The 26,947-nt window shown below is 37.1% G+C and overlaps 1 protein-coding gene and 1 non-coding gene across 2 annotated transcripts; both read right to left on the reverse strand.

Moving 5' to 3' along the window:
- Positions 1–396: 396 nt before the first annotated feature.
- Trnak-uuu lies at positions 397–469 on the reverse strand. The gene has a single exon. It is a non-coding gene; the product is annotated as a tRNA-Lys (tRNA).
- A 738-nt stretch (positions 470–1,207) lies between these two features.
- Positions 1,208–24,733, reverse strand: LOC112574765 (Golgi-specific brefeldin A-resistance guanine nucleotide exchange factor 1-like). The gene is made up of 39 exons (XM_025256018.1): positions 24,294–24,733; positions 23,184–23,308; positions 22,855–22,924; positions 22,463–22,594; positions 21,899–22,017; positions 21,593–21,701; positions 21,226–21,335; positions 20,799–21,080; positions 20,097–20,270; positions 18,836–19,016; positions 18,526–18,743; positions 18,036–18,134; positions 17,712–17,906; positions 17,255–17,423; positions 16,948–17,076; positions 16,495–16,619; positions 16,039–16,241; positions 15,176–15,299; positions 14,458–14,583; positions 13,912–13,994; positions 13,557–13,620; positions 13,245–13,417; positions 12,909–13,008; positions 12,598–12,774; positions 12,185–12,252; positions 11,701–11,893; positions 11,402–11,517; positions 11,002–11,155; positions 10,663–10,900; positions 10,327–10,502; positions 9,907–10,123; positions 8,811–9,185; positions 8,515–8,645; positions 8,039–8,140; positions 7,716–7,829; positions 7,235–7,403; positions 6,742–6,915; positions 6,167–6,434; positions 1,208–5,337 (listed from the first exon to the last, which is right to left on the reverse strand). Exons 2-39 carry the CDS (start codon positions 23,280–23,282, stop codon positions 5,229–5,231), a joined length of 5,865 nt encoding a protein of 1,954 aa, XP_025111803.1. The 5' UTR covers positions 23,283–23,308; positions 24,294–24,733; the 3' UTR covers positions 1,208–5,228.
- Positions 24,734–26,947: the final 2,214 nt, after the last annotated feature.

The raw sequence follows: 26,947 nt of genomic DNA on the forward strand, positions 1-26,947 counted from the left end.
TACACAACCACTCCACAAAAACAAAACAAACTGTGGTATAAACCAAGAAATATATATATTAAAAGTTATTAAAAGTCAATAGTATTGATACATATATACAGCAACATAGTAACCAATAGATTGAATAGAAGAACGTTGGGCTGTTTCAAGTGAAGTATCACGCATGTATTTTGTTTCAGAATACCAGTTCATAGTTCACAGTTCATTTCGGCACAGTCGAAATTGCTGCCGGGTAGCCGAGTGCTGTCCTTTGCAAGCAAAATCAGTAATGCCGCAGCCTGCATCCTGGTAAGGTCACTATCAAACTCGCAGAACAAAAACAAAACTTGTTTGTTGATTCCACCACAAACTAAGATCCATCCATGATTCTGCAATATGCAAAACACAAAAATATTTCGCCCAATGTGGGACTTGAACCCACGACCCTCAGATTAAAAGTCTGATGCTCTACCGACTGAGCTAACCGGGCTCGCTTTAAAAGGATGTTCAAAATAGTTTTAAAAATGCTGATGTTAACTGTTTATTTATTTTTACTTCACGTTTCATCTTAGTAATATGGTTTAATTAGATTTAAATGACCGCATACATTTATTTAGTTTTTCTTATATACTTATTATCAGTGTCAATGCTGTTAATTTAGAATAAATTCCTATTGGATGTCAGACTAAGGCAGCGATAGGGAGAGGAGAGGAGCACTTGCTGAAAAAGGTCACGGGACGACCTTACCTTACTAGACGAGCGAAAACAATTTTAATGTTACCAAATCCGATCATAGTTTATATATTAAGACTAATAAAAATTACTGGTTCAAGCAAATACTGCTTGCAGCAATAATATTTTTTTTTTTAATTTGAAAGGTCTTGAAGAGCTAGTTAAAACATCAAATTCGACAGTTACACAAATGTACGAAACAGAAAAAGTTATATCGACTAACCCAGTTTTTGAGGACTACGGTGTAGCATTTATAGCATAAAATTAAAACAAAACGAAACTATAAAGAATAAGCACACTGTTTAAAACACAGTGTATTTATATATAATTATAATTGCCTCTTTACCAGTAGCATACTAAGTGATGTGAGTTTTTGCTATGCTTCTTCATCTGTACTAGCAATTAACTGACATTTTAAAATATTACTTTAAAAATACACTAATGATGACATACTTTTTCTTTTTGGTAACTATAGTGACTAAGACCAACGCAAAAGGTTACACAAAGATGTTTATTGTGCCAAAGCTAATGAACAAATACATGATTTAACTGGTCTGCCTAAAATCACAGATCTGTTTCTCAACTTTGTTTTTCGGATATACTCCTATTTAGAACAATGAAAAACAACTCACTGCAGCGCAGAACTTCACATGAGAGAGTCGTGTGTTAACATTTTCACAAAATAACACTTCAACATTTGAGAATAAAAACTACAAGCACTGCTAGTACAGGCAAAAATAATGATCAATGCAACATGTACCATTTAAAAAAAAGTGAACTGTGTTTCTTGGGTGAAGGGGCAAATCTCAACTATGCAATTTCAACAAGAAAATGTACGATTTAACTTCGCATTTTAAGAATTCTTTTAAGAATTTCCAGAAATGAAATATTCTTTCATCTGCAACAGTCATAAATATGAACAGTCAAAATTTCCTAGGATCTTTTCAATAAATATCCCACAGGATCAGAAGGCAAAATTATATGAAAGCCTCAAACAACTACCTACAGCATGGCAAGAAACTTTTTTTTCCAAAAAAAATGCAGTTCAAATGTTGTGTAACAACAAATTGCATAAAACGAAGACCAGTCATTTCTCTACATTTCTTTCTGTTTAGAAAAGTGAAATACTCTAAGAAGTACACATTGAAAAAGCTGCAGATCTTTATGCAGAAATTCAAGTGCAGACCATAATAACAGTATTTCTAAAGAACAGTTATTATTCACAATGTCAACCTTAACAACCATCAATGAATTTCCATCCAGTGTATGCATGCATATTTCTTATCTTTGTGATCTTGTTTAAAGAAACCTGAAATGGTTACTGAGATGGTCTGTTCAAACATTTAACACTTAATATTTAAGTCAGCATCACGCAGTAACCCAGGCCTTAGTGTCCTTTATTAGTCCCTTAATTTTTTCACACCATTCTTACAATTTTGCATACATGGATGATTTTTCCCTCACCTTATTCCTACTTATCCAGAAATAAATAGGAGTGAAATTCGTGCTGGCCATCATAGACTTTCACGACATTGCTTAGATTCATTCTCCTTAGTAAAAAGTGTCTTCAAATAATGTTTAAATGATCTATCTTTATGAGAGTTATTATCCGGGAACATTTAAATGACCACTGGCAAATATTGCATAAAAAACCCATCAAGGATCAGTTATACACATTTCTTACATTATGACCATGAGGTATTCACAATACCACAGAACAAGACTTTTTCAATGAGCTCTATGTTAAAGTGTTAACTGTTCACATTTTAAAATTAAAGCCACATACAATTGAAGCATTCACATGTTGATGCACCCATCCTCATCAGGCCGAGATGCATATGATGAAAGCTTTCAAGTTGTGTATATTTGTGGCTTATAAACCAGTGAGGCTTATTTGTGAAAAAAATAGAGATTTTTAAAAGTTTTGTGAGTGTGGCTTATATACAAGTGCCCTCCATCAACTGAAATTTACGGTACTTGTACAATATTTTACTTTGTGGTGGAAACTTCATGTATATTTTGGATACGACTATAAGAAATTGTTAAAATTTTTTGCTATGTGCTTTGATATTTTCATGCATATTTGCATTTGAAAGCACCTCTATGGAAATTTGTCAATAAAACTGCATAAAAAAAAAAAATAAATGAGTAAGCGGTACTGGTTTCTGAGTAACTTGAGGTACGTCAGCAAATTTCTATTGCACTAGTAATTTCTACACTGCTCAGCAATGAGTTGAGACATTAAGTAAAGTTATGACTAATGTTTGCATACAGTATTTGTGAATAACAAAATAACTATAGTGAAATATACTGGCAAATTGGGTATTCGTCAAATGATGTACAAGCTGTACAGCCAAAGCTGCATATGAAAAGTAACCATCATAGGTTCCACAGTCCTTTCAAGTTAGGCTGAAAATTAGTTAACACAATGATTTTCTGCAAATGCGAATTGTTGGTATGTTATAATCATGATCCTTTCTGGGCTGAAGTATGATTAACCTATTCCACATGACGAAAGGGTATATGATATGGATTGTTCATCACAGATCCCATGGAATTACGGCTCAAAAGTCACTTTTTTGTTTGTGATCTCAATTGCAGTGTATCCTGTAGAAAGATGTTTGCAAATCATAATTTTCTTTTAATTTCTTCATGTACAGCATTTGAAAAGAAAAGTGAGCAGGTCTTAGTGTTTGATATGCTACTCACAAGTTCTTTAGAATTTAATTGTGGGTCTGATTTAAGGAGAACTGAAAACTCCTTCTACATGTAAAATGAACCTACAAAAATTCGAAGGCCTTGACCTTGATAATGAATACACACATATATATATAACCAAACACATAGACAAATACAGCAATACTACTTCTTTGATGGAACTGAAAAAAAGCAGTGTGTTGCATTTCAATTTTGATTTCAGTAGCAGCAGCAGTCATATAACACCCACCCACAATATCATTCTCTACACTAAACCAATTATACACCACATCAAGCAACATAAAATATGTCTGTTTAATGATATAACTTTAAGTGTTTCCCAAAAAGAGTTACCTGGGTTTCCTCACAAGTCATTTCCATGTCATCTATTGGGCTGGTAGGTGCAAAATGGTTTAGCTGCAGCTTCATTAGTTTAACAGGATTACAACTGCTATGACCATAAATATCATTTCAGAAGTGGAACCTTAACTTCAGGTAAAAACCCAACAATATAAATAAAAAAAAAAACTTGATGTACTGCATGTGACATTTTTCGTTCACTTTGTAATTCCATGCAAAGCTCTTTTTGCTCTATTATGCCACAACTAACCTTTGAAAGCTATGATATTTACCACATATATATGTTCCTGACAGCAAGTCCTCATCCTCAGGCAAACAGAAAAATCTGACATATTGAAATGTTAAAAATATCCACAAAAGTGCTTTCCTTAGATCACAACACATTACTGACTTTAGAGAGCAAACACCAAATATTGGACAAGTAGTACTTATATACACTTTTCTAGAGAAAATGAGAAGAGTTTCTGTGAATTGACTAGTGCTGTAGGGAATTTAAGAATGATGAAAACCCAGGAAACCAGTACAGAGACAGGTAGAACTGCTGGGTGGAAGGGCAATAAACAGCTACAATGTCATGATAATAACAAGGAATGATGTCCTAGTCAGAAACTGACAGCTATGACATCATGAAAACAGCAAGCAGTGATAACTTTGATGTCATGAGAACAGCAAGTAGTGGCATCCAAGACAAGAATTGACAGCTGTAATGTCAAGAATAGCAAGAAATGACATGCTAGACTAATGCTGGCACACAATGTCTGTACAAGTGGGACAGCAAAGACAGGAAGGCATACAAGACAGGTTATACAGTCACCAGGAATTTACCTCTTTTCTTTAGAACTGAAGAGCTAATTACACTAGCCCACCCATCACAAAAGTATCTGACCCAGCAGCAAGGTGGTGGAAGGGTCCAAGTTCTGCTACAGAGAGTGAATCATTTATTGGCCACTGCTCCCTGCAGTCACTACACAATAGGACTCTTTACCTTGCAGTCAACAGAAATGTGACAGACAATGATCAGCAAGGGAGAGACATGGAGTAGGAGGAAGAGGCAGCCATGACAGAATAGCAATATGGACAGCATGGATTTACCCATTTATCTAGCCCTAGCCAAAGTAAAACTAAAATCACAAATGACAAGAACTCTGAATTGTCATTATCCATCTGCATGCATGACAGAGAGAAACATCACAGACGCTTGCCTATCCATAATGGTTAAAATATATGATTATAGAAAAAAAATCACATCTGCTCCAATAAAGAATCAATCTGATTCATATATTGTAAACAGATATAAAAAGACAACAGATAATGTCTGAGTAGTAGGAGCTAAAGTACAGTTGGACAACCTTAAGTAATGTCAGGTATGCAGGAGCTGCAGTTATTCTTGGTCTTCACAATTCAGATTTTGTCTGCTTGACTTAAATTTGGTTCTCAAATAAATACTGATTATTTGTCATTTACACGTAACACACACCTAAAACCACGCATACATTCAGCCCCCTAGTTTTGGAGTAACTGTTATCGAGGAACATCCATTGCTTGCATATCTGCCATGTCCACAGTTGCCTGGAAAAAAGAAAAAGGGAAACATCAAGTTATTGTCTATAGGAATACTTAGACACCACAATACTAATTTAAATGTTCTCATACATACATCCTAAATTTCGCTTAAAGTTTTTCTCACAGATGTTTATTACTTCACTGCTAACACAAAAATTGCTAATTTTGAAACAACTGCTGGCACTACACCCCCCTCTCATGGCCAAAGACTAATGGGAGACAATCAAATGCAGATATCTCATGGCCAGCTCACAAATGATAAAGGACACAAAATTATGAAGTATATTCTTTTTCTTTAAGACTTATCAAATGACATGACCACAGGCGATGCACAGCTATCTTTAACCATGTCAGATTTTCTCCCTGGATTTGAGCCCCACAGCCTACGGGAGTTGCAGCAACTCATTGAGTTACCTCCCTTGACATTGGCTATATCGCACGACTGGAATTCCTGCCTGTCTTTTTACCACTACTCAACTTGAAAACGGGGATGAGCAGCGAGGGGGCTTAGGGAACTTGCTGCATATCATCTGGCAAGACTAGGTCTGCACCCGCACATCCTTGCTCACCAAGCCTTGTGTTTATATAGCGAGTGTCAAGGGAGGTAGCCATCAAGTTCCAGCACCATTGGTCATGGACTTGCAAATCAGGGTAAAATCTTCACATGATTAAAGGACAAAGCTAGCTATGTATCTCCTATGGTCATGTCATCTGGTAAAGTCAGTGAAGAAATAAAACTATCTGAAACATGAGATAAGGATTTCTACAAGCAGAGTTCAGAGTTGTACAAATTCAAGCAAAAGATACATTTGGTGAATCATCATGAAGTCAGCACCTGTGGTGAGATGTAAGGTATGGGGGTACTCTGAAGTATGTCTGGATTGAGCAGCAGGGGAATGTGAACGCCTGGCAGACCCGTGCTGATGCTTCCAGCCACAGAAGGGTAACCCCAGAAACAGAGGTTGTGACAACAGGAAGAGGTGGGTGAAGAATGTATGATGGGCCCGGCTGTCTCTCTTGTGGCTGGGTCAGTAAAGGGCTGGAGGGCCGAGGAGCATTACACTGTTCGATTGTTACTGGTGGTAGCGATGGAGGTGCTGAGGCTACAAAACACAGTGTATGAACATGCATATATTAAAAAGATGTTCATATACTATCATGTATGTTGATACATGCAGACATGTGATACAATTATTTTTCCCATTTTAAAATACCGTCACCAGCTTTTCCTGTAGCTTGAAATGTGTAGTGGAATTTGTAATTAAAATACTGGCAATTTAGCTGGAAGAAAAAGAATCATGAGTTTTGACAATCCATTTCATCCAGCTACTTCTCTAATGCTTCTGTCATCAAATGAAATCAAAACTTGTTCACTTAATAAAGCTGTGTATATGAGAACATCTAACCTACCTTTGTCTGTGGAAGGGATAACAGTAATGCCTTCAAGTGGAACATCACCACCTTGCACAGGCTTGGAGATGACAGATAGTGCTTCTTGTTGATTCTGTTCACTGCCTTCTATTTCAGAAATCTGTTGCTGGCTAATCTCATCTCCGTTACCACAGCGATCTATGCGCCTTGGCTCTGGACAGTTTAGTTGGAAGATTTAGTCTCTAAAAGCCAGCCTTTACAACTGTTCAGAAAGAGCTAAGCTGTTCTCCCTAATATGCTTTGCTCTGGATTATGCATTTAAAAAATAATCTGCAGGTAAGGCAGAGGTGAAGAATAACCTTGATCTTTATTGTACAAATAACAGATGTCATCAACCATATGCGAAACACCTGGGGAGTGTAGATGGCCATGCAAACTTTCCCTGGATTTTGGGAATTAGAAAGGGGTGAAGTACATTCCTTTTTTAGATCTGATGTGCTACTGACAGATTCAAACATCTCAATTTGCTTACCAGGTTCAAAAGGCTTGATGATTTCATCTCGAAGATGAGGAAGAAAGGTATCAATCTTATCCCAAGTGAGACGCCACAGCTGTGATTCTGTGCCAACATCAGGCTGGAAGATGTCTGCCGTATCCATCACAAGCAGCATGTTCTTTAGATTTTCAGGTATTGCCTCAGACTGACCATGAACAAAGACATCTTTTCAACACACAGCATCCCCAAAGCACAATTCCAAAATTCTGCAAGTTTTACAATAAAATGTTTGCATTTTATTACTACTTTCTTTCATTTGCAAGGAATTTGTAAGAGTTTAAAGATCTGACCTTTTAAAAAAAAAAGTATTTAAACATTAAATATGGCAGCCTATTAATTAAACAAAACTACAGGCTTGTGCTTTATCAGTGGCTCTGGTTATATTCTTAATATTCCTCAGAGATGATTATCTTACAAACTGTTGTTTTAATGCAATCTCCCCTAGAAAGGTTCATACCAAAAGATCGCTGCTGTCTGCTTTCATGTATTTCTCCATGAAGTCCAGAATGGTAAGCCACAATGCAGTAAATGTGGATAAAGACAATAGCGGACTGAGATGTTGTAGGAAAACCTAAACAGACAGTTAACATAATGTCTCTTTTCCAACAATCGAAAGTCAAAGTTTCTCAAAACTGTTTTGTCTTTAACATCAAAATCACATGGTAAATCAAAAGTACTGCTCACTTCATCAATATATAAATGAACACGTGGGTAGTTTTTATTTTTTAACATTAACTTATCTAACATTCAATATAGAAGTATAAAGAAGGCTAAATTTACTTTGCACAAAAGCGTGGATGCTCTCATGCGTGTTTCCTCCATCCCTGATGGGTCTTGAGGACTGATGTTTTCCAGCAGCTTTGTCAACAAGGGAAAGAGAACCTAGGTATTTCAAACAAACAAAAATCATCATTTATCCAAGCTGCAAAAGGGTTACAGATAAAATAGAATTTTTAAAAAAGTATAAAAATCTTTAGATTTATATTTGTTTATCAATACAGCATCAGACTCAAACTGGAGATTAAAAGGAGTACAGAGTATTATAAAACTGGAAAAATGTGACACAAAATTTTTTTCTATACAATTACTGCAACATATTCTCCCATTCAAATGAGGAAAAAAATTTGAAAAAAGAAGTAAAATCTTGAGGACATCCTGTGGCAGTCAGTGGGGTTTCATTTAATCATAAGATAGGAGCCTGAGACTTCTTAAAAACTCTTATAATTTGTCTAGAACCTGTGGAAAACCCCAACAACCTTGTTGAAGCATGCCTCCCACTCTACAGCGGAGAGGATCTGAAGATCGTGAACAAGAAGAGCTCGTTGCAGATAGGTAAGTGCCTGACTTCGAACTTGTTTCCGGGTGTCACAACATAGACGAGCTATTCCTGTAGACAATCAGCAGTCAGCACTAAATTTTGAAACTTTTGCTGCAGGAATCAGTTGCACTTCCAGGACTTACTTTCATGTAGACTCTTAAACACCAATCTCTGCACTCACACTGTCCAAAATACAACATAATGCTCTAAAGGAAGATGCTAACAAAGACCGACCTTGCAACAAGGGACACCAACAGTTGGCCCACAGAGCACCAGTTGCTGCATCTATTGGCTGTTCTATGCCAGAAGCCCCATCATTTCCATGCACTCCCTCTTGGGCCCAGGCTGCAAAGATGGAGGCTGCACGAGTGTGCAAAGTGTGCATGAGGTCAAGCAGCTGAATGGAGAGGGAATGCAAGCTGGTCAGAGCAGCTTCCTCTTCTCCGTCCTCATCTGATGTTGTCACCTGGGCTAACTGTGTTGGTGAGGACTGCGATTTTTTCATCCTAGACTCTCGGGTGTGACGATTTCTGGGGGGTGGCTTGTGAGGATGACCACCTCCTCGCCTTTCATGGAAGGAGCTGGCACGTAGAGGTGCTCTGGTGTGGCCTAAACAAAATGAAGAGTCTAACAGTCAGATGCCATGCAGAAACGAATACATGATGATTAAAATAAAACCTAACCAGTGTGTACAAAATAGACTCAAAATTGGTGAAAAAAGATCACTAGACTTGTGCCCACGTGTCGCTACTATCTTTTAAAATAAAGGGACATCTGGAAAAGAACCAAACAAGCCACATGCATTTTCATGCCAGTCTGCACCTTTTACTATGTAAAGCCTGCACATAGTACTGACTTGCCTACAAATTAAATTATAAAATTTGGGATTGGGGGAACATGAAAAGGAAGTGGGATGGTCTTGAAACTCAGGTAAATCACCTCCCACCATATCCAACCCCTTTCATTACAAAGATGGCTAGAAAAATATTCCAAGATGCATCTGATAGATTCAAATTCTTTTATGATCGATTATAAGAAGATAGATAAAGAAAGAAAAACAATGATATATTTGGTGGCAATAACAGTTTAATTATTCAACCCTGAAGCTATCTAAATTTATTTTTACAAAATTACAAAGTTCAGGATAGATTTTAAGAAAAAACTAATTTACTTCTTAAGTTATCACCACATGAGATAATTTCAAATTATTGTCATTTCTTCTATAGCTCTCTTTCAATAATGTTTTTTAAAAAGAGGGTACATTCTGCTCTTGGTAAAAGAAGATATAACTTTGACATGCACCTTGGTAATTTATCCAATTACCACCCACCTCCATTTATGCTTGCCTCCACAAAGATGCGTATAGCATGTACACAGCTCTTGAAGTTGTGTGGTGTGATATGTGCAGCATCTCGTACCAAAAAGGCAAGTGTCTCGGCAGCCTTCATCAAAGCCTTCCGATCTCCTCGAACAAGTTCTTCTCGAAGCTCTATTGTGTACTGGTTGACGTGCAGCATTCTGTGATTGTATGACTCCTCGCGGTTCACCTAAAAGGGGAGAAACCACATAAAGGGATAATTGTGTGGAGAAAGGCATCCACTACATCATGAAAAGATGTTTTGGGAAGATAAGGGTAAAGCCTATGAATTCAAAGAATTCACAGGATTAGGTTCATTGAACAATTTTTAAACTCCTTTAATGCTTTACATCCTAAATCTATGCACAAGTTGTTGTCTTGAGGCTGTCTCACCAACATCCAGCTTCCATTGTCTGGAACAGGTCTGAGTGCCAGTTCCGGGCTGGCTCGCTGTGGGTGCTGGTTGAGGTGCCGGTGTGGACTCTCGTACAGCTCGCTGTCAGAAGTATAGCCACGGTCAGTGGCTGTTGAGCTACCTTCTGGGCCAATTTCACTGTCACTCTGTGCCCCTGCAGAAGATAACAGGCAGTTTTCCCATCAAAACTTGACCTGATAAGAACAATATATCCCCCAAAATATAGGTTTTCACAAAATGTAAAAGGGGAAAAAAAGCTATCCTGGACAATCATTTTACATTTAAAAGTAGTCAAGAGTGATGCCATAACATACCTGCATCATGCAGCACTTGAGTCACATCCAAATCTGCATCTACCTGCATGAGGGGAGGAGGACTGGCCCCAGCACCCGCTACCTCCAGAAGTGTGAATAAGGTGTTCCAGTTTGAAGCAGCATGGATGTTGGCTGCATTGGTGCGCAATAGCTCATGCAGGCCATATGTGACTTGACGAGCCAATGAGTGAAGAACAGGCCCAGGCAAAATCAAGAGAAGGCGCAGTGCTCCTAAAACCTGCATTACCAGAGGGATGGCATTTAAATCTTACACTGAACAAAAGGCAATCCATCAAGTTTTCAAAATTTCATTTATCTTTTTCCACAGTATCTTCTTACCTGGCTGGCCATCTCTTCTCGACGAAGAAGCCGCACAGCCATTCTGAGCAGTCCCACCACAGCCCTTTCCACAAGTAGTCCTGGCTCTCGGGAGCGAACAAACACCCAGTAAAGGTGATCTCTAACAGTGCTCCATATGTCTGTCACTCGGTCCCTGAAATAGCCAGCAACACTGGTCTAATCTGTGGCAATAAGGTTGGTGCATTCATCATGCAGCATATGGAAAACAGTAGACCACTCACTACTCTTTGATGTTAGCCAAAAGGCATAGAAGAGACAGGTAGACCTATTGTCCTGACAGAAGCTGGAACACAGGCACGTTCTGTCCAGATCCTACAATGAGTATTTAAATCAAAAGTAACCATATCTAGTTAGTACCCACATAAAAATTTCTAGCTACCTATTTTGAAGCACGACTTTCACAAGCAGCTCCAGAAAGAAGACACAAGCATCTTCATCATATGGGCCTCCTAGGGTCACCTGTTCCTCCACTCCCTGACATGCTGCAATCAGGGCCTGCAAATGTCCTGGCATCATTCACATGATCGCAGATAGGTATGGCATCTTTCAATCATGACTATCTTTTAAACCTTAGAAGAACCATTATTTAACTTTTGTAAGAATATGCAGAAATATTAACTGTTTAGGAAAAACAGTTGTACAATTGCTAGAATCACATGGTAGCCAAAGAGAATGCACCTTGACCAGCTCATTTAAGGAGTCGTGCCGGAGGAACTTGGTGTCAGCCATCAAGGAGTCTAGATGGCAGTCTTGAACACAGCTCTGTGCCTGCCTGCTTGCTTCCAGCTCCTCAGCAGATGGCCCTTTAGAAGATGAAGACTCCGAAAGAGAAAAGTAGGACACAAAGCTACTGAGCACTCCTGACTCAGATCTGCAAATTAAACAGACAAAACAAATCCTTCAAATCCCTAATATATGCTGGTGATTCTCTGGAAATATGAGATTCAAAGAAAATAATGTTCAAAACACTATAAATTTTAATAATAATGTGAACGACCAAGATAGATTGCACTCTCTGTGCAGACCAATAATGATAAATGAAAGATAACAGCCAGTGAGGTACATACAGGGACACTGAACAACATAAAGATGAGGTACAAGAATAGAACCTAAAGCAATGGATGAAGGTATAAAGGTATATAAACAGTGTAACAATGCTAACCTTGTTACTGTGGTAGTTTCTTCTCGTACAATGGAGACTTTGCCCGAAGGATGTGCAAAGTCTTCAACCTGAGAACCAAATACAAACAAAAATGCACTTTACAAATAATCAATACCGGGCAAAATAATCTTTCTGCATTCAATGTGTCGAACGGAAATTGAAGTCTTTCTAATTATCTTAGAAGAATATCTTAAATGTCTGATTTTTAACATTCCTACTAAACTTAGAAATGCAAAACACTCTTTCACTTTTAAGTAGCAAGTTGCAAACATTACAAACCAACTTTTCTATTTTGGACCTTTTAATAGCTTAGTATATCTAATTCTCATTTAACACTTCAATGAAAAACAGAGGTAATTGTCTGACAACTGCTGCTGAATTTATTTTTGGCCACATCTGTACCACTTCTGTACCTCAATCAGAGATGTTGGTAGCAACTTAGCACGGAACAGTTGCAGCATGCAGTCCAGAATGTTCTTCCATCCTTCTCGCAAAATATCACCATGACGATGAGCAAGCCCAAAGACAGTCCTTCCTGCCAGCTGTGCTTTAAAATTACTGCCAAAAGTCACTGGAATATTCTCAGGGCTCTGAAAGAAAACCCACAGAATATTTCTTGTGGCTAAAAGCAAATAAAATGAAATAACTAAATTCAATAACTGAAAATTTAAACTACAAAAGCCTGTCGCACAAATACACTTGTACCAATGTCTTACATTCTTACCTCCACAGAGTTCAGAAGTGATGTGAATTTACAAAGAGAAATGACGAGGTTGTCAAAAACATCACTCATGTTGTTGTATGCAGATATCATGGCACATTTTCTGCAATGAAAAGAAAAGAGAAACACTCAGAAAATAAATAGGTAAAAAGGGTTCTTCTTCATACATTGTGCAAAATGCCATAAAAAGTGTTTTGTATCAAAATGCTGTAGGAAAGAGGCAATCAGGAAGCAAGACAAATTTTTAATGCTTAAGCAGTGGAAAATTATCCTCACCAAAAGGCATTCATCGAAAAGCATTTTAATTTTATACCACAAAAAAAAAAAAAAACAGCTTACCTAAATCCAGAGACTGCTTTCTGTATGATAGACTCATCTGCACTCTTGTCAAAAACAAATGAGAGGGCGGCAACTGTTGGGCCCCATATCAGTGCAAAAAGTTCAGAGTCAAAAGCACCAGTGGGAGCATGAAGAAACACGCCTTCTTTTGTTGCACCTCGCCGCAATAGAACCTGAAATTGTTCCTCTGAGATATATATACACACACACATAAACTGACCTGCATAAAAAATAAATGCATTACCATAAGCTGTGAAAGCAGCACAAATTTTCCCCACTTGTGGACGATGGATGAGATCAATTAAGACTCACCTTCCATAGATAGTTTTCCTTAACAAGCCCTGTATGTTCAGCTGGCATAACAATTTCTTCACTCCTGCAACAGTAGTGATTTGTTTTAATAAAATAGCTTGATTTTATTTTAAAGCGTCATGTGAAATCTGAACCCTGACCATTGGTCATTGATAAGCAATTACAAAATAATTAATTAAAATAAATCAAATTAAGATTAACATAACACTTTATTTATCCCAGAGGGCAATTCGGGGCAGCTCTTATGCAATCTTCTCATGATATCAAACAAAACAAAGGATTACAGCCATCATCTTTATAAGAATAATAAAAAGAAAATTTGTGCATGTTACAGGGAAGTAAATGAATGACACACCTGATAGCATTAAAAATTTCTTCAAGCATATCTTCATCAAAGTCTTTTCCACCATTTACTTTGGACACATTGGTTTTGAATTGCTGCAACATCAAGAAAACTTCAACTGATCAACTGAATAAATCAGGTAACACTTGAGTGTGTTTTTAGTAGTTCACTTCTGCTCCTCCAAAACTGTAAGTATTTCAAAAAGTATATCGAAAAATCACATGAAGAATTAGCAACTATCTGGGATATTTTACTATTTACTAACACAACATAAATAAGAAAAAGTCCTTAATTCAGCGATAGCCATATTGTTTCAAAATACTAAAATAATGATTAAGAAAAAGAGACAAACATTCCCTCTCCATCCTTTTACATTAAAAAAAAAATCAAACGTAGATTGAAAAAAGCAGAAAGAACTGGTAATAAAGAGCATAAATCAAACCCAAAAAATGTTTTAGAATTTTGGTTAAATGTGTCTTTATCCTACTTGACCCAGTAAACATAAAATGATAATTATAGTAGCCAAAACACTGTCAGAAAGAATAATTCTATACTCACCTCCACAGTCATGGGAATGTTTTGTTTCTTGACATTGTGGTTGTGCTGGTCAACATTTAGCATGATCACAGCATATGCCAAAGTGAAAGCTGCATCGGTGTTGAAGAAAGGTTCTCCATTACTTCTCTAAAAAGAAAGGACAAACCAGGCATTATGTGAAAATGTTTTCTTATAAAATATAATATTGCCTAGAGACATACAAGTCTGCATAAGGTATGTTTACAGCCCCTTCCAAAAATAACTAATTAAAAAAAAAAAGGAAACCCATTTATAGGTTATATTGATATTTATTTATATTTCCCTTAACAAGTTGAATGTTATGCGTATGTAATAAGCTGAATGTAAATGTGTTCTAATGAATGCAGTTGACCGCTTTCATCTTTTATCATTTAAGAATCAGCAAGATTCACATGTTTCAGCATCTAAAAAATCGAAACTAAATAACAGACTCATCCTACATTTTCTAAGGACACAATATTTGCTTCTTAGGACTGCTAAACTTTTTGAAGACCAGGTATAAAAAGTGTCATGAAGCAGCTTGAAAAGGACAAAATTGGCTCAGCAAATAATATGCACCATGATGCAGTTTGCAGCTGACATTCGTATGTTACCTTTACATTGAACAGTCTGATAATGCATGTAACTAGGTTCTAAAGGCACTAAATATTTTTACATCCATGCTGTACTTAATAAAGGAAACATCATTTTCAATCCTTACATGCCAATGTTCAGCAAAGTGCTCTAAGAGGTAGGAAATGACTGGGGCTTCACCAGGTAACCGGAATGCTTCCAAGTACATCCGCAATGCTTCATCGATACGAATGTCTTCAAAGTTGAAGGCCCTGAATGCACACACACATTTTTGTATCAGAAGAATGATTAAAATAAAACAATTTTGATACAATTATCAATATTTTCTCTATTTATAAAAGTGCTCTTTCTAAATTGGTGCAACTCCTTTTCCTCATAGTTATTTACATATAGAGTTTTAAAAAAAATCACATTGAATAAGCCAATGGTAAAGCAGGCATTTAAATTGAATAAAGTGTGTAATAATCATGTCTGACTTCATCAACTTATTTAACCCAGTTCTTTCCCTCTGATTTGCCCACTTTTTATAAACAATCTACATGGTTGCAACATCACACAGTATAAACGAGATTCAAAACCTATATTCAATTTACTTTAACCATGAAGAAAAATTAAGGCTAATTTAGATCCAGCATTTTTTTCCAGTTTCCTCACATACTGATACAAATCATGCCATTTTCTACCAACTAATCACACATACAAAAATAAGTTGGTTAGCAAAGAATGACTGATGAAGGAAATGAATCAAAGACTATAGTTCCTATTACTCACTTTTTTGTAAAAATTTGAAGGACCAGCTAAAGCAAACTAATGAAAACATAACTTGTTACAAAATAAAAGATCTTACTCTGTTCAAGGAATTATGATACTAGACTTCTCACACTGCAAAGTAACAGAGTTTGGTTTAGCCTACGAGTCTCTCTCTCAACAAGGAATAAAGATATTAAGAAAATTTACAGCAACAAACTGAAGCTGTTCAAAACAACGTACTTGACAAAAGCTTCCAGAACAACTTTGTTCTTTTTACAGCTGATGTACTCCCCAATCATTTTCTTGTCCAGCCTGGGATTCTCTTTCAGAAAAGTGACAACTTCACCAGGATCTAAGGGAGTGGAGAGCAAGCCTTGCTCTTGCAGGAATGCTATACCCTTTGCTGGCTTTGCATTGAACAGCTCTGTGCCTTGCATATGTAGCTGCAATACAGTGGCAGCCATGAACAAAAGATAGACATTTGTTTTTGTCAATACTCTATTTTCCAAAATGTTGGCTACATGTACACATGTAGACATCTGCAGGAATGCACACACTATTCATCTGCTAAACATGTTTCCTTTAATCTTCAAAAAAAATAATTCTCTACTTTCTTTCACGTGAAAGAAATTTTACATGGGATAGTATTACACTGGCTTAATATACAAGTGCTGCAAGATTAAAAAAAAAAATTACCTTTTTTCTGTGCTTCAGTTCTGCCAGTTCTTCCTTTGAAGGTATCCTAGCTGTTTGCTTGGCCATTCTATTAGGTTTAATTTGTGGGCCTAGCTTCTGTTCTTTACGCACTACTTTGCTTGGGTCTGAAAATGATTTTAAGAACCGTGCAATGTCTTACCAAAATGAAGTAAAACCTCTTGTTAAGTCTCTAGTAAATGTGCAAAGTGGTAAGATACAGAGATAACAGCCATGAGCAAGCTATGCTCTTTAGGAATAATAAATTAATATTGGTCTCTCAGAATTATCTCAAGAGCTATTAGAATGATTGCAGTAGGCATAAATCGAGACAAAAAACTATTCTGGAGATGCCACAAGTTCATCTTGAGGATAAAGAATGAATATTGAAGGGCTAGAATATGGTTAACATATGCTAATTAAATGTTTCTACAAATTCACGTCTAAAACAATCACCTGGCTGAATTTCTTGCTTCTGTAGAAGCTGCTGCCCTATGGCAAAACCTGTAACTGGAGGACCCCTTAAGACTGGAGGTAGAGGTTCTGAACTTACTGCAACTTCAGGTTCATTTAGTCCCTCAGAACCTGTTAATGTGAAGAAGTGTAATTACTACTATTGTAGAATTAAAGGCCAAGAAGAATTTCAAAAATAAATGTTATGCTGATAATCAATAAAGTTAGGTTTTGATGGCCTTACATGAAAGTATACCTGTACAGAGTTATTTCACTGGTACACTCTACTGACTGCATGACAACTCTTTACCCTCAGGCTGTTGTGCTGAAGGCAAGACAGAATCAAGCTCTGTGCTGGCAGTCTTGGTGGCTGAAAGGATGCGGTGGTGACAGTGCTGGTCGATGCTGTCCACAACTGTCAGCAGGGCATCCAGTGACAGTAAATGAGTGGTGAATAAGCCCGAGACTGGGAATGCATTCTGTTTGGAAAAGACACCAGCAAATGATGATTATAAATGCTGCTACTTAGGCATTTATCAGAACCCTTTACTCACACTATATAACCTTTATTGTATTTCCACACAGTTCTTGGTATTTTGGATGGAAAACAAACTATTCATGCCCAGAGGAGGACATTTTCCTTGGCTCAGTGCATTTTATTTAGTAGTACTAGTACCACTATATAAAAGAATTCTTCTGACTCATGATATGCAGGACAACACAGAATCTTCAAAAGATACCAACCTGATAAATACTCAAATATCTACCTTGGAAAGAAGTTTTGTTAGATCCTCAAAAAGGTTAGAACAGTACAAGTCACAGTCATAGTTGAGGTAGAGTTCTGTCACCAACCCAGGTATGCGCCACAACTGCACAATGGACTCCAAAGCAATTTCTCGTTGATCATACAATATTTTTGGACTTTCAGACACTACAATTTCGCTCAGACGTGTCAGGTACATCTGGAAAAAAAAAAAAAAGCAAAATGATCTATGACAGCTACAACTTACCTGAATCAAAGGTAAAATGGTTAATAAAATGATTTATGTTGAAAGTTTTTAAAAAGTGCCTAGCAAGAGAAGACTGCTTACCTCAAGCTGAAATTTGAGGTGAGAACGCATCGCTTCAAAGAGCAAGAAGCTGACTCTAAGTGCTGCTGCAAACAGGGACAAGCGTTCAGATTGAAGAAGCTGCAAAAGAAACAGAGATCTAGAACCCAGGATCTAGTCCAGGATCAGTGGTGACAAGCAAAGATTTTACCATCATTAAGGCATAGGACTGCCTAGACACAGAATCTGGCAGTTCTAGTCACTTTAATAGAACTGATAATTACTCAGCAGTCACCTCTTCACCCACTTTCCCTTTACTCTAGCATTCCTATAACCAAAGGTGTTTGTTGAACGACTGAAGAGAACAGGATATAATCAGACCAAAATCATAAAATCTAATAAACCTGAAGAAATGGTCAGTCTTGTTAAGCATTCATTGTCAGATACCCTCACTATCAAGCAAATACAAGTAAAACGAAAATTTCTCTTTTTTCTTTCCTCTGAATGCACATTTTTTGCAAGGCTTACTCACCATAGAGAGACTGCGACACAGCTCATCTTTGACCAGGTACAGAAGGGAATTGTAGCAGCTGATATGATCTGCCCCCGTCTCTAGAGCTACTGTCAGGAGACTTAGTCCCATGTGGATCATCACATCTGTGTTGTGGCGATCCAAGGGATTGGTCAGCGAGATAAGGAAACGGAAAAGTTCTCGGACGCATGGCAAGCCATATGGAATCGTAGGAACCCCTAAGCAGAATTGAACAAAAACTAGTCAATGCTACATAACATTAACAATATTTTAAAAAGCTAAGACATAAAAATTCATAATTACTGCATACCTTCTCGGACATGATGCTGCTGCTGATGTTGCAAAAAGCGCACCCCCTTTGGATTGACAAACTCATTTTCATAGGTGGAAGCAGTGTCTGCAGAGTGGACGGAATCAGTGTCATCAGCTGCTTCAGAGGTGCAGCTTGTCCTATCTGCCTCTGACCCTAGTTCTGCTTCACTGCTCACCTTCTGTCAAAATGAGAATTTCACAATACCAAAATAAAACAAATCTTCCTAACAAAATGCAAACATTTAGAATGTGGAAAAAAAAACATAATTAACAACTACATTACCAAAACTAAGAAATTGATCTTATAAAAGCCTGATGCTAACAGAATTTCTATGCCTGTATAAAGATACTAACTGACAGGAAGATATTCTGTGCCAAACCTAAGAAATGTCCTCATGTTTAGACCATGCAGAAAGTTATCAATTTTAAAGAATCTAAACAATCCAAATTTATTCTTTGAATGATATTTTCAACAGGTTTACAAGCTATGAATGAGATATTACAGTTCTTGCTCACTCAATGGATAAGTGTTAATTTCTTTCAAATGGTGAGGATGGACATAAAACATGCAATCATGCATAAGGACTGACACACAGAGGTATGTAAAATTTTAAATGTTTATTGACATTATTTACACATATGTATTAACTCTATTTTATCCTACTCATGCCTAATGCCTAGTCTACTAATATTTAGTATCTAATACTCCTGTTCAAAGGATGACCAAAACTAGCCACCTCGCATCAACCAGGCCTTTGGGGAGATACACCTCTCTGCAAAGCAGGACCTGTCACCTTGCAGCATCAGGCTCCGCAAAGAGGAAGAGGGGAGGAGAGGGAAAGCCCAGTCACCTTCTGGTAACTGAGGCATTCACTGCTTTTACCAAGCAGGACTGGTCACCTTGCAGCAACTTTAGAGAGGGCTGAGTGGGTGGAGAGAGAGAAGGAAGAGGAAAACCATCACCATGTGGCAAGTGAGCTTTTATGAGCTTCCTACCAAACAGGACCTGTCATCTCATGGAAATCAGGTACAAGCATTAATTTCTGCCTATTTATACTCAATTGCAGGAGATACATCACCAACTAGATGGTCATCTGCCTCACACTGCATCACTCATGCCACCAAGTACAGGGGTGGAAAGGGGTGCAGGGATGGATGGGTGTTGGTGGTGGACCTACTACAGCTGCGCTATCACGTGCTCCTGATGCAGTATTTTATCGAAGGTAATTTTTGCAAAAAGGGGGAAAAAAAACCCTTACCTTAAGGTGCTCTCCTTGGCAGGGCACTGCAAGTGTTAGTGAGGAACTCTGCTCTCCACTCCCTCTCTCTTCTTGTTGTCCAGATTCATTTATTCCCAGGCCTTGTTCTCGCTCTTCTGTCTGGACAACCACCGCTTCTCCTGAATTAACTTGGTCTTGAGCCTGACTGGCTGCCTATCAGTAATGTACCAAAAGCAGGTCAATAAAATCAGGTCACCTTATTTAATGCTGAGAATTAGCTAAAACATGCCAGTAAAAGAACAAACACTGCATGTCAAGGGCTTTCTGAAGTACATACATCATGGCTATGGCTGGGTTTAATGGGATGAAGAAGCCTTATTTTGAACATAACTCATATTTAAATGAAGATGAATTTACGCAACTAATCCCATTTTTATTGCTTGCAAAATAAATAACCCTGACCTCTGTTTCATTAACTTTTGCTTTCTCTCTGCAGCTTTTTAATGGTACCAGAGATTTCTAACAGCTTACATCTTTTTGAATAACAGCATGACTTTTTTTTAAAGCTTTCTAATAATAAAAACTCTGAACCTATTTTAACCATATGACAAACATTATAATCTTTAAATAACAGACACTTTTTAAATTATTTTCCAGAACCTATTCTTTTCTATTAATTTAAACATGTAGCTGAATTCAGTATTTCCTGAAAATATTAAACGGCAAAAAGGTTTTGCTTACTTCAAAACTTTTGGTGATATCAACAATCCCTCCATCCCCACCAGCTGGAGTTGTGGCGAGTCGTTCACACGAGACATGTTCAAAAGTGTCAGAAGCCACCATCTCAGGTGGTTCTGGAACTGCTGGACTTGCTGCCACTGTTGGAGCTGCTACTGGTGCCGGCTTTGAGTCATGGAAAGGAGGAGCCGCCTGTTGTTGGTGTCCACGTTTTAAACGTGGTTTAGGAGATCGTTTTCTTTTGCTGATGCGCGAGGGATCAACACTACCTGTCCTCATCTTGAGCTGAAAGTCACAAATAAATCAAATGTTATACAGATATAAGGGTGTGCAGATAATTAAGTGGTCGTATCCTCTTGCAGGCACCATAATCTTATTTCACCACAAAAGAAGATAATAGAGTGACTACTTCTGATCTTTAACCCCTGACCTTTTTCATGTTTGCACTCCATTTGGGATCCTCCTTGAACTGTGGCAGACGAGTAAACAACAGCTGAACCATGTCCATCAAAGTATTCTCAGCAGACTTCCGCAATAATTCTGCACATGAATTAAATAGTTGCTTGTTCTTGCTGGACTTGCAGGCATTCAAAAGATATGTCTAAATCCCCATATGGCCCAAAGGAAGCTTTAAATACATACAAAATGCTAATGCTCCAACCTGCCATGAGTGACTAAACAGGGTCCTTTTATATCAGAAGATAATGAGTTTCAACAGGATGCCTGAAGACAGCGATCAATCACATCCCACATGTCAATAAACTCTGGGTACAGAGCTACAGCAAAAGCTTGCATACCACTCAGACGCATTTCAAAACAGATGCGGAAGCAGGACTGCATGATCTCACACACTGATTCATTTGTAAGAAGAACACCAGCAGGGCTCAGGAGTAGTGTTCGCAGCACCTGCAATAAATACGTTCCTTATGAGATTCTAAGGACAATATAAATTTTGTTCTTTTTTTGTATCAATAGTGCCAATAATAAGCATTGGTACAATTCTGGAAAGTACATCCCTAAATATTTATAAAAACATTTCCTAGCATGCCTGCAGAAAAGGTACATCTCTAGCCGTGAGAAACATTTTGCAAAAGAGCACTTACATGCAAGATTTTCATCAAGATGACTTCGTCTGAAGAGGGATCTGTACCAACAAAGCGGGCATGTGTAACAGCATCTGCAATATTTTCTATCGCTGCTCCTGCTGTGTCACATAAGGGATCTGAAAGAATATTAAAATTAATCTTCTGATGATCTAAAACACAATGATAAAATAACAGCATTCTACCTGATCTGCTGACAATGCTGATTCACAAACATTACAATACAATTTTATTGATCCCCAGGGGCAATTCAAGATAGTGCTCGTACTAGCAATAATATATACATACACATGATATAAAAGAGATAATATAAATGTACATGTTGAAATAGATACAAGACCAAACTAACAGCAAAAAACAAAACAAAACAAAAACACACATAAAGCTAAAAAGAAAATCTATGTAAATAATTTTGTTAATGGGAGGTAAATATACTCGGAGGTACATCTGCCTTCCACTGCAAGCAACATAAAGGAAATGAGTACCACTGAAAAAAGAAAGTAAATGAATGGTAAATAAGATGGAAAATATATTTTGTTTGTCAAGTTATAACAGATTTTGTACCTATCAAGTTATAAGAGAGAAACTTGTTGACAGATGACAATGCAAAGCCAGTGATGGGTCCTGTTGTATCTTCAGATCGGATGACATCAAGGAATGGGCTCAGGAATACATTGGGTTCAAGCTCATCTAGATCTGTCAACAATCATTCAAGATATCATCTTAACATTTAAAACCATTTTGGTCTCCACCTAAACTCTGCTATCAGGAATTCACTGGTCTATAAATAACAATTTAACTTTGTTACTCTTGTGACACAAGTACACATAGAGCAGCTAAAACTTTTTCTATTGATCTAAGAACAGTTGTGCTCCCAGATGCAACACCTAAACAAATGGAAATAAATCGCACACACAAACATACACCATTCACACACATGAAGTGAGCAATAATACCTGTGACAGTATTTAGAATGTCTTTCAACTGGGAGAAGCTGCTTAACAGCTGGTCACCATCATCATCTTGCTGTGTAAGATAATATCAATCATTTTGGTATTACTATTTTATCAAATGTGAAGTGCCAGAAAATATCACACTATCAATAAAGTGTTGCAAGATATTTCTATGATACATTAACTTTGAAATATCAAACATTACATTTTAAAAATATATTTTTCAATAATATAAGAATAATACATCATGTTATAAAAAATGACAACTCTAAAATACATAAAGAGAAATAAAAATTGTGAAAATTAATTTTAGGCACACACAAAAAACTAACATGTCTTGCATGGGAGCCATATCTTGTTGTTCTCCGCATTGCAGTGACAACCAAGGAGATCTCTCCTTGGATAATATAGACTCCATTTGGTAAAGCCATGAGAAAATTATCTAAAATTCAAGTGCCTGGAATCAATAAAAGAAACAAAGAATCATAAAGGAAACAATAATATTAATAATGTACAGTGAAACTCATGTAACACCTTTACTATTGTACAGGCAATTAAACAATTTAAATGTCTAATGCTCTCAATAACATAAATGTGATTTATATAAAATATAGGTATTTAAAAATGTGTTACTGGAATATAAGAAGGCAAATAAGATTATTCTACACAACACTAGTATCACACATTTAAAAAATGCATTGAAGATGCACAGGTTCCAGAAATACTTTCACTAGCTCTTTTTCACAGCCTACATTTCTTCTTAACTGCAGTGGAGATTTTCTTGATTATTAATTGCCTATACTCTTTTTGTATGTGTGTGTGCCTAAATGTTTATCTGTTTCTGGTAGGGACATAGCTCTACACCCATACCACTGTGTGTTTTCTTAAACAGCAACCTACATAATAACATCACTGTTTTGATCTATATTGATATAAATATATCTCTCACAGTGTTAGGGTTGCCTGATTTTTAATTTATCTTGTTTGTACAGCCTATTGAGCTTAGTTTTTATATAGCTGTTATAGCATAGCGTTTAACAAATCTCATGTTTATTATTTTATTATTATCATTCAGAAATGGGTGACTGCAAGTTAGAGACTAAAATTCTGAAATCAATTTAGTACTGTTAAAAGCAATCTCTCCCCTCCACCTCCCACCCCCACACAACACAGTTAATCGAAAACAGATAAATAATATATTACTGAACTAGCGAAAGTTGTCTGGACGATGCCCAGATTACTGACCAAGTAACAAATCATACAAAATCACAGAACATATCGCTACATGAGCTATATGCAAACCAATGTACTATAAATCAACTTGTAAAGATAATGTAACACAAACATCTGAAAACTTTATGACTAAAGTATTGATAAACAATTCACATTAGTAAACTTGCAGAAGTTACGAAGTAGTACGATTTTGTCAAATTGGTACTCACTCTTAAAAGTGTCAACAAACGATTTTGATGATGTTAAAAGGATCAAACGACAGTAAAGATTTTGTTATATCCTCCATTCTTGCAGTTAGTTCATACTGTTTTAATTTCTATTAGTCCACATACTGTGCTTCGTTAGTAAACGAGGTGAATGGACGATAATAGCCGTTTTGTTCTGTATCACACATAAATCACAAATAAGCAATGGCTTCCGTTTGAAGAACAGATGTCACACGACACGCTCAGGCTAGCAGATAAATTCAATAATGTATTGAGAGTTCAGATTTGTAGTTCGCGACAGATTAAATGTAGCCACACTGTCTCGATAATAGACATTTGTGAACGCTAATCACGCAGAAGAAGAATCAACGATATATTCTGACAACAGTGACGTGGTAATCGATGCGCAGGAAGATGTCGCTGAGAATGACAACGCAAGGGAAACCACTCTTGTAGTTAACTGACCGGTAAGTTTCTCTCGTCACCGTTAAGATAATTAATGATATGGATGATGTTAAAAAAAAAAGAAATAAATTTAATGGACGTCCAAATCAGATCTTATAATGTAGGATTCACAAACAAATGGGCAAAGCTTAAGTGCTTTACTTTTATTCGATACATGCTATAGTCATTATCTATATCACACACACAGGCTATATTAATAAAAATACTGCCGTCAATCCTTTATTGATAATAAATAACAGCACCAAAAAGAGTAATTGCATAATTATTATCACCTTGCAACAATACACACAGATAAACGTACTTATCACTCTGCTTGACCATGGGAGGCAACTCTTGGAAACCTGACGATAACTAGCTTATGCATTAACTCCCCTAAAACATTCTAGCAAGCTGTATATTATTTTGTAAACATTTGAAATAAAAGAAGTCTCGATAACAAATAAACTATCGCTTAAAACAGATACTTGAAACGTTCTGATCATATAACAAAGAGTGGTTAAGGTATAGTCTTCAAACTTTAATAATAATAAAGATAATATAAAATTCTCTTATGTAGCTCAATATTCCAGCAATTTAGTATGTTTTGCCGCGACAGACGGATATAGAACTATACGCGCTTCCTGGTTCGATAGCCAGTGCTCTAACCACTAGGGCATCTATAGCTGTTCATCACCAGCAAAAACACGTGCACGTCTTGAACGAAAGGACAGTTGATCTGTTCAGCTGTGGCAAACTCTCTTATTATTGTCACCCCTTCAGCGAGATTGTAAGGTTAGTGGTTCAGATCTCGTGTCAGGACACGCTCACGTCCATAGGTCTCATAGTGGGAAGTTTTCTCCGCTTTTCTCACCCCCCTCACTTTTATACGCCTGTTTCCCGTATCCCACTATACACCCTGGTCCCTCCATAGTAAGTATTTAATTACCTCTGTCAGGTAAACCAATCAACCAGTCTTGAATAGCGAAAGTGTTGAGAGATGAACGTTTTCTTATCAGCGACAGCTTCTATTCATTAATTTGCTGATATGCCTCAAGCAATTAAGCGGAAGCTTTTGTGTAAAGGACGGACGAATGGTAAGCATATTAGGATTGTTTGGCAGACGTTCCAGAAATAAACTTTGTCTTCTGCTGTACTTTGCAAATGTGTAAAAATACATCGAGACTTCAATAGTTGGTCTAGACAGAGACATAGACACGTGTCAGCACCCCAGGGACTCCATAGATTGAATGCTAAAATTAGCGAGAACACCTAGAGATTAAGGTCAAGCCTATAAATAACACTTCCTTCTACAAATAAGTTAGTAAAGTAAAGTAAATGTAAAGCAAAAAAAATAAAAATAAATAAAAATAAAATCTTTTGCCTCGGTGAAAGTAAAAGGTCAATTAAGGACCTAACGACCTGAGGAGGCAGTGAGCTTTACTGTACCTAGGAAATTTTTCATACTAATGTTCGCATCTATACATCATATTTGAAGACGTGTACAAAATGAAAATCCAAATTGAGCAGTTAGATCTAATTTTTTTCAGAATAAATTGTTTAAAAGGACATATAAAAGCCATTCCTTAATTGCCACACCCCCTAAAGTCTTGCAACCCAGCTGCTGTTCTAGAGATGTAAAAAGGATTTTAAAAATGTCATGTGGTCAAAACACATCAGGTATGTCTTCTAAGTGACAGTTTATTTGTTGTCGAGTCTTCCTTTATTTCAAAAGCTTACAAATGTGTCAGATACTGATGTTAACGCCTCTCACTCTCTCAGGGGACATAATTAGAAGGAGTTTGTAAGACATACACAAGTACCCTCCCTTTATTTGCTTCTTTTCTTTGCCGACATCGCTACAGTCACCGTCGGCACAGCACATCGCCTCGATCCCTGAATCCTGTGGTGTACGCCAGGCTGACGTTTGCTAGACTATATTCAATGCTTTAGGGAAAGGGGCAGTGGGAAGCGTCCTATTTTTTTAACGCTCCCAAACACTTCCACAGCTTTTGTTCTTTTCTTTTTTCATACATTGTTAAAGGTCTAGTACGGCGCAATTGGTTTTTTTTTCTTATTGATGTAGTAAAAGCTCAGTGCGAGATACCATTTCCCCCAAATCTGGGTCCATATCACTCTTCCATTTTCAGAATACGTGCATGCAAACATGACCATTCACAGAAAGCAGTCAACAACACAACTGTCAGAATTAGACA

This window comes from Pomacea canaliculata, linkage group LG1, assembly GCF_003073045.1.
Source record: "Pomacea canaliculata isolate SZHN2017 linkage group LG1, ASM307304v1, whole genome shotgun sequence".
Taxonomy (NCBI): Eukaryota; Metazoa; Mollusca; class Gastropoda; order Architaenioglossa; family Ampullariidae; genus Pomacea; species Pomacea canaliculata.

Excerpts from the sequence above, each read along its gene's own strand:
- LOC112574765 (XM_025256018.1), bottom strand. The coding sequence starts at position 23,282 with ATGGCTTTACCAAATGGAGTCTATATTATCCAAGGAGAGATCTCCTTG. Across the intron at positions 17,424-17,711 it reads TAACAAAACTTCTTTCCAAG|AATGCATTCCCAGTCTCGGG; the intron begins GTAGATATTTGA and ends TTTTCCAAACAG. Across the intron at positions 17,077-17,254 it reads TTCAGCACAACAGCCTGAGG|GTTCTGAGGGACTAAATGAA; the intron begins GTAAAGAGTTGT and ends TCACATTAACAG.